Genomic DNA, 13,843 nt, shown 5'->3' with positions numbered 1-13,843 from the left:
GTGTTTTCTAGAACAGGTATGAGGGTTAAGCCTTCTCTTTGACTCTTCACCCTTTTTCATCTATGAGATAAACTTGTTTCGCCTTTATACTTTGGATTCATCTTTACAGCTCACATTCACTTCTTTGTTGTGTTTATAGCCTTACACCCTCACATGGGCTGCTTCCTGTGCCTCCAGAACTTTTCTTATTTTACCAAGTCACGTGCTTTTCCCACCTCCGGGAAGCTTTTCCTGCCTGATTTGGCAGTTCTCCTTTGTGTACTGACCTGATCTAACTTAAAATGATACACACTGCATTCTAAAATATGATTTGAAACATGAAACTGGAACAGTGTATTGAATTTTCTCTTTATTTGTGTTAAAGTTGTGTGGAAACTAATAGTTTGGCTAACTATTTAAATACATTTTCCAAATGATAGATGCACATTCTTTTTTTAAATTTTTTAAAATTACTTTTATTTATTTATTTATTTTGATAGATGCACATTCTTTTGTGTTTTCATCATTTTTAATTTCTTGGTAAGGTGTACTGTTCTGTACTTTCTGAAACAGTATATACTGAATGTAACTTTTCAAGATGACATATCCTCATAGACACCATGTTTTAGCCATAATCTAGTTTTAGATGTAGATGTTGTGGGCCAGGAGATTTTTAAGTTAAGAAATTACATTAATTCCAGATTGAATTAATTGTTTTCAGTTTACTTTTGTGTAATTTTTATCTTTTTCATAATGGCAGAGTGAAAGGAGTGAAAGGTAGATAGTTATATGTTTTCCATGGTTGACTATGTAAAAATTATTTAATTGCAGGATAGCCATCTCCCAGATTATTTTTTTCCTATTTGCAGATATTTTTGGGTTGCTCACAACATTTAATATATAGTTACTTTTATATTATCAAAATAATAGGCCAAGGGTATCTTTGTAATTTCAGCCTATTATTATTTCACTTGGATGGCGATTTCTGGGTGTGAAAAGAACAAACCCTCATCTTTTCAAGAATTCATACTAGGTAAGTTGAAGGAGATACTTGCCCCATTGCCTGTGTATTAGTCCATTTTCATGCTGGTGTGAAGAAATACCTGAGACTGGGTAATTTATAAAGAAAAAAGAGATTTAATGGACTCTCAGTTCCACATGGCTGGGTAGGCCTTAAAATCATGGTGGAATGCAGAGGATCAGCAAAGGCATGTCTTCCATGGTGGCAGGCAAGAGAGCGTGTGCAGGGGAACTGCCCTTTATAAAACCATCAGATCTCATGAGACTTATTCACTATCACGAGAACAGCATGGGAAAACCCATGCCTATGATTTAGTTACCTCCTACTGGGTCCCTCCCACGACACGTGGGAATTACGAGAGCTACAATTCAAGATGAGATTTGGGTGGGGACAAGAGCCAAACCATATCAGCCTACAAATTCTTAGTATTGGACAGCTGTTGTTGAGGATATGATGCTATTTCCTAACTCATTCAGGACTTTGTTAATGTTTGACTTTTAATAGACTATCCAACATTGTATATTTAATGTTTTAATGAGATTGGAAGAGCCGTAAAATTCATATGTTGCTGGAAATGTGGGGATGGAAGGTACTATAGACAGAAGTTTTACATCTGAGGAAACTGAGGTCTGGAGAGAATGATCTGTCTCAAGTCATTTCCAACTTAACGTCATGGCCAAGACCAGACTCAAGTCTGTAGCTTTGCTAGTTTAGTGCTACTTGTAGTATACCGTGGTCTCTCTACAGCAGTTCTGTAATGGATCCATTCTCCCGTGAAATCTCTGTAAAATATTTCCTGTTTTTTGTTTTGTTTTGTTTTGTTTTGTTTTGTTTTTTTGAGATGGAGTCTCACTCTGTCACCCAGACCGGAGTGCAGTGGCGCAATCTCAGCTCACTGCAAGCTCCACCTCCCAGGTTCATGCCATTCTCCTGCCTCAGCCTCCCAAGTAGCTGGGACTGTAGGCGCCGCCACCACGCCTGGCTAATTTTTTTGTATTTTTAGTAGAGACGGGGTTTCACCGTGTTAGCCAGGATGGTCTCAATCTCCTGACCTCTTGATTTGCCTGCCTCAGCCTCCCAAAAGTGCTGGGATTACAGGTGTGAGCCACCGTGCCTGGCCACGTTTCCTGTTTTTAATGAAACTTGAGTTTTCATTAATAACCTTACATTGACAGGAATATTGGCTAAAAAATACTGTCTGATATTAACCTTGTTTAGTTCTTAAGCACATCCACTAAAAAAAATTTTTTTAACGTTTATTTATTTATTTATTTTGAGATGGGGTCTCACTCTGTCATCCAAGCTGTAGTGGCGCGCTGCCGGCTCACTGCAACTTCCACCTCCCAGGCTCGTGTGATCCTCATATCTCCGCCTTCCGAGTAGTTGGGACTATAGTTGCGTACCACCATGCCTGGCTAATTTTTTGTATTTTTGGTAAAGATGGGGTGTTTTAGTCCGTTTTCACACTGTTGATACAGACATATCCAAGACTGGGAAGAAAAAGAGTTTTAATTGGACTTACAGTTGCACATGGCTGGGGAGGAGTCAGAATCATGGGAGGAGGAGAAAGGCACTTCTTATGGGGCGGTGGCAAGAGAAAATGAGAAAGATGCAAAATCAGAAACCCCTGATAAAACTAGATCTCGTAAGACTTACTCACTACCACGAGAACAGTATGGGGGAACCACCCCGATGATTGAAATTATTTCTTACCAGGTTCCTCCCACAACATGTGGAAATTATGGAAGTACAATTCAAGATGACATTTGGGTGGGGACACAGAGCCAAACCATATCACGGGGTTTTGCCATGTTGCCCAAGCTGGTCTTGGTCTCCTGAGTCCACCCGCCTTGGCCTCCCCAAAGTGCTGGGATTACAGGCTTGAGCCACCATGCCTGGCCACACCATTGAGTTTTTACTTCAGCTTTTGCAACTTTTATATTTTGAAGTTGTATTTAGTTCTTTTTAAACATCTGCTTAGAGTCTCATCTTTGTTCTTACAATCAATTCATTGTCATTTGTTGACACATATTAGACATTTGTTTTACATCCTGTGCCTGTCAGTAACTTTTTGAGTTTCATTCTGCTGTCTGCATTTCTTCATGGGGCTCTTATTCATGGGGCTTTCTTTTCCTGTGTGTTCTTGTAATTTTTGATTTATGAATTCAAATCTCTTGGCATCGTACTTGTAGGAATTCTTTGTGGGTGGATTGAATTCATCTCATTCCAGAGTGAATTTGTGATTCTGCCTTTTGTGGAGTAGAAGAGGTGGAAGGAGGGCACTCTCAATTTAGGATTGCTTTGAATTCTCTACTGAGGTTTTTTTTTTTTTTGATCACAGTTTGTGGAAATTTGGGTCACAGACTTTTAGAAGGGCCTAGTTATAGTTATGAGTTTTGGAAGATACTTCTTCTTTCTTCCTGTCTCTACTCCTAAGTGCCAAGGACAAGTCAAGCAAGTTTTCTTGCTGTTTCTTGTAGTGTGGGATTATTACTGGTTCCCTTTTACATTGAAGAGAAACTCTTTGGAGATCTCGACTTCATGCTCATATCGCCTGTTGTCCTCCCTGTCTTGAGTGGGCCCTAAGTTTTAGCACCTGTTTCCTGCATACCATTCCATTCAGCTGCTGGAAGAGAATTTAAAGGTCGCTAGGGTCAGAAAATACCAGCAGTGGGAAGTCTTTGATGTTTGCTTATCTCTCGTAATTACCCCATCACTTTGTTTTTTGATTCCTGCAGATTATTTTTATCGCTAGCTCAGTTAATAGTTATTTTTCAATTTCACCTATCTTTTGATTGTTTTCATCAGAAGGGCCTGAGTAGCTAATTACTTCTTCATGATGAATTCTGTAGTAAGGGTACTAAGTCTCATCTTTTGCCTAAGTTACAAAAATGGGCACAGAAGTCAGAAAAAAATGTCTTCTTCCATTTGTGTGTGTCATGTGCTCAGACAAAAATAAATTAATTCTGATACCTATGAAGACTCCAGAGCAGAAGTACTACTTTTTGTTGTTGTTGTTGTTGGAGTTTTGCTTTTGTTGCCTAGGCTGGAGTGCAGTGGCGCGATCTTGACTCACTGCAGCCTCAGCCTCCCGAGTAGCTGGAATTACAGGCGCCCACCACCACACCTGACTAATTTTTTGTATTTTTAGTAGAGACGGAGTTTCGCCATGTTGGCCAGGCTGGTCTCAAACTCCTGATCTCAGGAGATCCACCACGCCTGGCCTGGAGCAGAACTTCTTAACTCACCATCATGCCTTCCCTTTATACCAGTAAAGAACCACTGATTTCATAAAAGCTATTGTTAGTTTTGATAGGGTCATACTTCTTAAATGTGGTAATGGAGCTATTATTATTGAATGTTTACTTTTTCTAGGCTCACTTTAAATTTTTGGGTGATTGTAGGACTATTATGTGATATGATAGAATTTGTCAGCCTTCAACAAAATCCTTCAGGAATGTCTTAAAGATGGTTGCAATCGAACAGCAAAATTTTGACTTTGCAGTTGGTTTTCACCAGTTATGTCTAACTCTGGTGTTGAAAACGCTGTTAAATTTAAAAACAACTCAGCAGAAACCAATTGCTTAGTATAATCTTTTGCCTTTTTAGTTAGCATTAGGCTAGAGAGAGGAGTGTACCCTGATCATTTCTGTTGAGGAAAACCTTGAATGCATGCAATAAGCATGCTTCTCCTGCATCTGCAGAATCTGCTGCACAGTCATTACCACAGGAAGGCATAGTTTATGGTGCTGTGCCTTAGTTTAGAACTGTAATAAGGTGAGTACTGTTCCTTCTTTGTACTTTTCATTTCAATCTGCTACCGTCAGTCTGTCCTAACCATCATTCTTCAAGCTGTTGAATTGTGGACTTGGCTTGGCATATATTGATTGTCTTAGACTTCCCTAGAGTTTTGTGTTAAAACAGTAATGTCTTCAGAAGCATTGATGAAAGTCATCAGAAACGATAGAATGTTGAGTGAGAAGGAATTTTAGAAATCATATGATCTTTTAATTTTCTGAATAGTTTTAGCCATGAAAATCTTAGTTCATGTAAAGGCTTACTTGAAAACCCAACAGAAAATTTGTAACTGGGAGTTTTGAAAATCACTGAGGATTCTGACCCTTTTATTTTGCAAATGAAGATTCTTAAATCCAGAAAGGTTAAATTATGATGATCTACAGCTCTTTCTCCCTTACCACTCTTGGCCTACTGTTCTCAGATTTCTGAATTGGATTATGGTTCTGCTTTGTTGTTAGGCTGTGTGGGGGAGTACAGTGATGATACCTCTGGGGGCCGCTTGAGGGAATTGGCTCTTGTCTGCTAAACTAAGGAGGGTATCTATTTTTTTGTATTATAGCTGTCTTGTTTTGTCTTCTGATTTTCCTCTTGTCATTTCTTAGCTTTTGCACGGAGCAGAAAAGATGTATTACTGTGACTGTTTTCTTTTTGTTTAAAGGGAAGGGTAAGAAGAGGACCAACATTTATTGGACACCTGCTTGTGTGCCAGGCGCCACCAGCTGCCTTAGAAAAGTTAAAATTCTGTTAATTTATAGTCACCCTATAAAGTAGTTGCTAACATTTTTCTTTAACAGTTGGGAAACTGAGGCACAGAGAGACCTGACCCATAGTTGAAACTGCTGTGAGGACAAGGGGGTGGGAGAAGAGCTTACTAAGCAGGCATGAAAGTACGTGGTACATATGGTGACAGGTGGACATGTGGGGTGGTTAGAATACAAGGCGAGTGGCGTGTGATTCGGCTAACAGTGGAGGGATCATCTTCACCCGTTAACTTGTTCTTAGTGCATCTTAAAGGCCAGAAATGCCTTCCTAAGATGTATGCACTGGTATTTTATTGTTCTAGATAGGTAAGTATTTGAGGTTGTATTTTGGTTGATGGCACGTTTCTTCTGTTTTGGTGGGGGGAAAGGATTATACTCATTTGAATAAGCCAGTATCAGTTTGAATTTTTACGACAGGTGTTAAAAACCCGGGTTTGTTGGTTATTTTCAACATATATGAGGGACTTTTGAGCTGGCAGGGTGAGGGGTAGTAGGGCTTGCCATATTCCCATCAGTTTTTAGTGGATTGTGAAGTTGCTGTAATAATTGAATTTGGTATTGTTACGACATATTGCTATCCAAATTTAGAAATAAATGATATCTATTAACTAGTGATGGTATCAAGGTTTTATATAAAACCAAAAATTGATTTCCCAAGTCAAAAAAATAAAGACAGTATCCTGTATATATGAGGTGTGAAGTGCTGGTTGGCTGGAAGATATTAGAAGAAACGTCCTGTTTTGGTGGAACTTGACTGCCAACTCACCATGTGCCTTTATCAGTCCTCCTTTTCAGCCTAGAGCTGTCAGGAAGTTGAAGACTCAGTGTCTAATAAGGGTTCTGGGCTTCCCAGGTTTAGGAGTCTCGTGCAGGAAGGAAGCAGCAGATGTGGGATTCTGAGCACTGGTGCGTTGTTGACTATATGCCTGGTGTAGCTGAAGAGGCGTGTGGTCTCTGCAGCTCTTCAGTGTGACATTTGGGTATTTTTTGAGCAATGTCCTATCAGTTATACTTATCTATTATGTTTTCCTGGGAATTTTCAAGGTAAACATATTCAGAGTCATATTAGCAGAATTGCTTTTATTTCCCTTTCAAACTACATTTTAGAGTCTATTTAGTTGTATCTGCTTATATGTCATCACCCACCATGGTGCTCAGGGCCACGTTTCTCCCCCTCCCTTTCACATGGTCTTCAGGGACCACAGGTGCACAGAATTGAGTTGATCACACTCTTGAAACCGTGACACACTATGATTGTCTGTGCGAGGTCATTGTTCCTTGGATTTTGTTTTTTTCTCCTTTACCCCATTCCCAATTCCATGGCCCATCCCTCTTCCAGCACCACTCAGGTATATAGTATATTTAATATACATTCTTCAGTCTACTTTCCATGTGCTATTAAACACACACACATGTTGGTGTTTTACGTTAATCTAATTTTTCTTTTTTTCATTTAACATTGTGTTTTTGAGATGCTCATGTTTCTTTGTGTAAACCTAGTTCATTTATTTTGGCTCTACTATGTAGTATGCTGTCACATTTTACGTATCTGTTTCCCCAGTGATGGACCATCTAGACTGCTGTCAGCTGCAATCATAAATGATACTGCAGTAAACATTCTTGTCAGCTTCAGTTCTGTGTAAGAATTTCAGGTTTATACTTCAGAATTGCTAGGCCACTGAGCATGTGCATATTTATATTTAGTTTCACAGAAGTTTGGCTCTCAGAGATGTGTGCTATCAGATTACACTCCTGTTAGAGTACATGATACAGCAGGAAATTTCATTCATTACTTAGAAAAAAAGAACATGTTGTGAATGTAATTCCTTGATCCAGGCTTTGGTTCTGTGAGAAAGTTCCTATAAACCAATTTTTAGCCATTATCAAAAGCCTTTACTCTTCAATATCATTCTTTCTCTTCTCCTTTTTTCTTTTCTTTGTGTTAGGTTGCAATAGGGATCACAGATAGTTTTTTTTACAGGGTGTTTCTAACACCTCTGTAGTTATGACAACACTACGAACATGCAGTCGTGTAACGATGAGGATATGCTGTGAGAAATGCTTCATTAGGCCATTTCATCATTGTGCATGTGAACATCATAGAGTGTTTTACACAAACCGAGGTGGTAGAGCCTACTGCACGCCTAGCTAGATGGTAGAGCCTATTGCTCGAAGGCTGCAAATCTATTTAGCATGCTCCTGTGTTTTCTAGGCAGTTGTAACACGGGAGTAAGTGTGCATCTGAACATATCTAAACATAAGAAAGGTACAGTTAAAAATACAGTGTGAAGGATACAGACACACCTGTGTAGGGCAGCTCCGTTGTAATCTGATAGGACCATCATGCTGCGGCCCGTCACTGACTGAAGCGTCATTGTGCGGTGCATGACTACTATAAATACTAAGATTTTTGTTTTTCATTTTCTAGGGCGCCAATGCTTCGGCATTAGAGAAAGAGATTGGTCCAGAACAGTTTCCAGTCAATGAGCACTATTTTGGATTAGTCAATGTAAGTATCCATTGGTACACTTAGAATCATGTTTGGAAGGAGTTTTAAAGACGATGTATGCATTTCATAAGTTATTAAAGAAAAATTGTTCTTTTGTATTAATAGAATTAAATGCCAAGAGACCTGATTGGGAATTTTGAAATGATCTTCAAGGGAAGGGAAACAAAGTTGCCTGTTCTTTTTGAGACAGAGTCTCGCTCTATCACCCAGGCTGGAGTGCAGTAGCGCCATCTCGGCTCACTGCAAGCTCCACCTCCCGGGTTCAGGCCATTCTCCTGTCTCAGCCTCCTGAGTAGCTGGGACTACAGGCACCTGCCACCACGCATGGCTAATTTTTTATATTTTTAGTAGAGACGGGGTTTCACCGTGTTAGCCAGGATGGTCTCCATCTCTTGACCTCGTGATCCACCCGCCTTGGCCTCCCAAAGTGCTGGGATTGCAGGTATCAGCCACTGCGCCTGGCCAGTTGTCTCACATCTTAAAATCTTAGAGATAGAATAGTTTCTAACTTGTCAATCTGATTGTCCCTATTTTGTCAGAAATTTATCATAGCCAAAATTTAGTGTTAATATATAACCTAGTCCAAGTGAACTCTTGATTCTTTGAGAATGATTTACTTGACTAAGTGGTAGAAATGTACAAGTATAAATTTAGCTGTGCAAATGCCTCCATGTATCTATGGGGTATTTGACAATTTACTTCTGTCATTGCACCAGTGCTAGAGATATAAAAGTGTGAAATGTGGGGAAAGAGTACATCCCAGTTCTTATGGAGGTAATTCTAGTAATTACACATTTTTAAGACTTTAGGAAAATTTGAGAAGTTTACCTGAATGTTATCTGTTCTGAGTCACTGGGGGGTATCACAAACCTGTGCTATATAATTGTTGTGGTAGTTTATTTTATACTGTTGTACTGTACTATTAGGTGAATCCATGGCAGGTGTTTTAAAATGCATATATTGATAAAATAGGTAACACAGTAAGTTATATTGAACAGATTGGTGGACTCTAAATATTAGTCCATACATAGGGCGTTTGAGATGGGTTTCTCATGGATTTGAGGAAGGCAGTTGAAGTGATGTGTGTGATTCCCTGTGCTTTGGGAATTGTCTCTGTGCACTATGCATATAACCTATAACAAAGAATCATCACTCCCCTACCTTTCTCTCTGTTCAGAACAGGCTGCTCATTACTCCTCTCGCTTATTTTTTTCTGGAATTTAGCCTTATATTCTAATTTAAAAAACAGCATTTCATTTAGAATTCTTAACAATAAAATTAAGACAAGCAGGAGAGAATAAACTTACTAAGAGACCATCAGAGGACTCTTTGTCTTTATCCCCTAGAGAGATTCATTTGATGAATAGAAATAGAACTTCTGGTCTCTGTGCCTCGTTATTATATATAAAATTAACATATCTACAGGGGTCACAGCTCCAACTATTAAAGGTTGGGAAACATTGTGAATTATACTCAGAAATAAAACTGGTCAGAGTAGATGCAGCAGAGCTAGTGGAGTGGTTAATTCCATGCAGCAGGCTGGAGTCTGGAGTGTGGTGGTGTGATCACAGCTCACTGCAGCCTTCACCTCCTGGGCTCAGGCAATCCTGCCTTAGCCTCCTGAGTAGCTGGGACCACAGGCACACACCACCATGTCTGTCAAATTTTTTAAAAAATTATTTGTAGAGATGGGATCTTGCTATATTGCCCAAGCTTTTTTTTTTTTTTTTTTGAATAGAGAGAAGGAAAATAACCACAAATTAAATTAGCAGAAAATTAAACAGAGTGGTTGCTCTTAGTGCTTTGATGACAACCTGTTTTCTGTTACTTTCAATTGTAGATATTTTTGTCTTGTAAGAATATTTTCACAGATGATGGCTCTTATGGCAGCTTACTCTTAGTGAGGGATAATTACCTGTCACTATAATTTGTATAATACATAGAATGAGGATTTCCTCTTAGCTTATCTCATAGATACAATGCTATTCCTGATATTATTGGAAGTAGAGAGGAGAAATACTGGTGTGACTTGAGGAGCTTTGGATGGGGAAATTTGCTGTAAAGTATCCCACTTACAAGCCAGCTGTTTACGTCGTCAGCTAAATTCTTTGAAAACAAGTTTTAACTGGCTAAATCAAATTGCCTTTTTTCCTTTTATATTGTAGCTGGTTAGTACTTATTTTAGTAGAGCTGATAGAGAGTGATTTAAACCACAGTTTAGTGTATCTTTCCTACTTGTAATATAGTCTGTGCATTGTTTTTGAATAGCTTTTTTTCATTGTTTTATTGTATGGTTGTTTATTAATTTTCTAATACAGGTGGGCCTCAACACACCAGTGGGCTGGCCGCAGGAACTCCATTTGCGAGGGTGCTGTGAAACGTGCTTTTCCTGTCTTCTGAGGTTTTAAGCTGTTTGTTTAAAAAAAAAAAAAAAAGGAAATGTGCTTCCCTTCAGAATCTTTATTATACAATTGTGATTCCTTTTCTAGTCTATCATATAAAAGGCTATTTAACCTGAATTGCTTCTAGTCGTTAGTTGGAGCAGGGTCCATTATAGAAATAAATAAAAATGAAACTTCCCATTTTTAGGTTATAAACTTCATTAGGGCAAGTGTCTCTTGGTTCTCTTTTCTTTTGCATTGATTTCATTCTCATTCAATTTCTCCCCGTCTGATGGCTATAGTTTACTTGAGGTTTACATTGTTGGAGAGTCCAGAGAATATCCATATCAAACCTGGCAAAAGAGCTCCGGCCCAGGTCCTCTGGCTAGACTGTACCAAGTGTCCAGCCTTGTTTTAGGGGCCGTAAAAGTGCTTTGATTGATAACACAACAGTAATTTGCATAGAGGAGAGAAAGCAGTTCCTACAAGGAAGCTTGGGGCAGTGGAGTAAGAACGTAGGGTGAGGGAGTGACATCCATTGGAGTATGAAAAGAAGACTTCTGGGTTAGGTACTCATTGTCTGGTCTACTCTGCTGGAGTAAGAAGAGTGGTGGGTAGGGGAGTGTGGAAATACAAGGTTCTAAAATAGGGTCACCTAAGCAAGAACTGGTTGGTGGAAGAGGGCATTCCCTTAGAACATCTCAGCATGTTCACAGAACAGGCACCGTCACCCAGGCCCAGCGTGGGGGACAGGGAGGAAGTTGTGCTTCTACAAAAACAGTTCCTTTTCACAGTTTTATTTTTTGCTTTTTATTTATCTGGATTTGTTTGTTTGTTTGTTTTTGGTTTTGTTTTGAGAAAGGGTCTTGCTCTGTCACCCAGGCTGGAGTGCAGTGAGTGATCATGGCTCACTGCAGCTTCACCTCCCTGTCTCAAGCCATCCTCCTGCCTTTACCTCTTGAGTAGCTGGGACTACAGGTGCACACCACCATGCTCAGCTAATGTTTTAAGGTTTTTGTAGAGACAGGGTCTCACTATATTGCCTGTGCTGGTGTTGAATCCCTGGTCTCAAGCGATCCTCCTGCCTCAGCCTCCCAAAGTGCTGGGATTACAGGCATGAACCACTGTGCCCAGCCTCAGTATTTAAACAAAGTAATGCTATTGACATTATGGTGGTTAAAACCAGTAGTCTCCAAATAAAGTGTGTAAGATGATCCATTGGGAATGGGAAGAAAATATTAGAATTTATGATGTTTATTTTTTATCTAAAAATGATAGACTAAGCATTATTCTTAACATAAGGATGAGACTGGTGCCTATACTCTATCTGTATATGATATGGTTGTATGTTACTACAAGTTCCATGATGTCAAATGGTTGATGGCATCACCCTCACTCATTTATTTCTGCTGTGGCAGATCTATTATAATTTAAATGTAGTTTTAGAGAATTACATAATTTTAGTTAAAAGGTTGTTTTAAAAGCAACTATTGGCTGGCCACAGTGGCTCATGCCTTTAATCCCAGCACTTTGGGAGGCCAAGACGAGAGGATTGCTTTGAACCCAGAAATCTGAGACCAACTTGGGCAACATAGTGAGACCCTGTCTCTAAAAAAAAAAAAAACAAAAAAAAAAAACATGCTGGGGGCATAGTGGTGCATGCCTGAGGTCCCATTTACTCCAGAGGCTGAGGTGGGAGGATATTGAGCCTAGGAGGTTGAGGCTGCAGTGAGCCATGATCATACCACTGCCCTCCAGCCTGAGTGACAGTAAGACCCTGTCTCAAAAAAAAAAACAAAAACGTAGCTATGAAATGATGAAGGGCCAGGAACTGTTCTGAGTGTTTTACGTGATGATTCATTTAATTATTTGAGAAATTCTAAGAGATAGGTGCTTTATTGTCCCCTTTTTGCAGATGAAGAAACTGATAAACAGAACCGTTTAGTAATTTCCCGAGGTCAGATAGTGGAACCAGACTTGAACCTAGACAGTTTGGCTTCAGATACTATGTGCTTCATTACTGGGCTGAGGGACTCTCAAGGCAAGCATTTCCTAAATGGATTCAAACTAATTTGGTAGATAGGACTACAAATTGGATACCATGATTTAAAAAGTAAGGGTAGGTAGTGAGACTCTCCTTCCCTTGTACCTATGTATCTTTACAATCTTTTTCAGTTTTGATAGCCGTTAAAACCACATATCCAAATAACTGAACATAAACCCAGACTATCAAATTACTGTTTTAAAATCTAAAACCTTTACAAAAATATATACCCAATCTCCTTGCTCTCACTTAAAACTAATATTTTTTCATGAAAATAACAGCTTATATAATAAATAAGACAAAAATCTAAAATGTGCATTTTCTTAATTGCATTCCTCCATTTTTAATATACATAATATAGTACATATAATTTATAAATATGTGTAAGGGATGTGCGCTCAAAATGGTGTTTGTAGTAGGTATATAAAAAGTATTTGCGGTGGGATGTTTGTTAAGGTTTGGAGAAAAAGGCATTAGAGAAAGCACGTTGAAAGCAAGAATGAGATTGTACTCACTAAGCAATCGAAAAATCAATGACCAGACCTCGAGTAGGGTGGCAACTTTTAAAATTTCCTCTCCCTGATTTAAACCTACCTTTGATCTTCAAAAACCAGCTGAGATAACACAGCATAGATTTCAGCACTAAAGCATTGTTTTTTTGTTTTTTAGGAAATTGAGCATTCACAAACAAGAGTGTAGAGAAAATCATCCCAGAAAACCTTTTGCACGAAGGCTGTACTCTTGAAAGATAATTTTTAGGTCTTAGGACCTTGAATGAAAGTTAATATTAAAAATCAAGAAAATTGAAGGAAAAGTTTCAAAATTATTAATAAGATTGAAAGTTAGCTTATTCTGGAGAAAGAGTAGTACTTTCAACCTTTAATTTTTCTTTAATAGGATTGAGGAAAGTAAATAAAAGAAGACTAATAGCAAGCCTCAGAGAATTGATCATAATGTTACTCTTGCTTTATATTCCAAAGATGAGCAAGTCATGTTGAACAGAAGTGTGAGCCTGACTTCCAGTAGTCTACAAAATAGAGACTCCCTCTAGTTTTTTAGCCTATCCTATTTGCTTCTTGTATTTTTTATAGATAGGTCAATCCTCATTATCGTAATATTTCTGATATACTCCGAGATGATCTCTTTTGCTTTCATCTCCCTACTCGGTGGAAGTTGTTCAGTTCCCCTGTTGCCTATTCCAAAATATGGACATTGTCTCTTCTCTTTAGTTGATATAACTACATTTGTTGGTCATTAGCTTGATTAGATTGTGATACAAATACAAGTATTTTTAAGACAAATTATTCAGGATACTGGGTAAATTAATCTTAGTAACATTGTGGATGCTGT

The 13,843-nt window shown here is 38.7% G+C and overlaps 1 protein-coding gene across 1 annotated transcript in view; it reads left to right on the top strand.

Annotated features, from left to right (window-relative positions):
- Positions 1–13,843, top strand: part of USP12 (ubiquitin specific peptidase 12) — a 104,037-nt gene that overhangs the window by 46,089 nt on the left and 44,105 nt on the right. The window contains exon 2 of the mRNA XM_025364705.1: positions 7,988–8,068. Within this exon, the coding sequence (XP_025220490.1) occupies positions 7,988–8,068 (81 nt within the window). The remainder of the gene's footprint in view (positions 1–7,987; positions 8,069–13,843) is intronic.

The sequence above is a fragment of the Theropithecus gelada genome, chromosome 17 (assembly GCF_003255815.1).
Source record: "Theropithecus gelada isolate Dixy chromosome 17, Tgel_1.0, whole genome shotgun sequence".
Lineage (NCBI taxonomy): Eukaryota > Metazoa > Chordata > Mammalia > Primates > Cercopithecidae > Theropithecus > Theropithecus gelada.
This window is presented reverse-complemented; position numbering and strand designations above follow the sequence as displayed.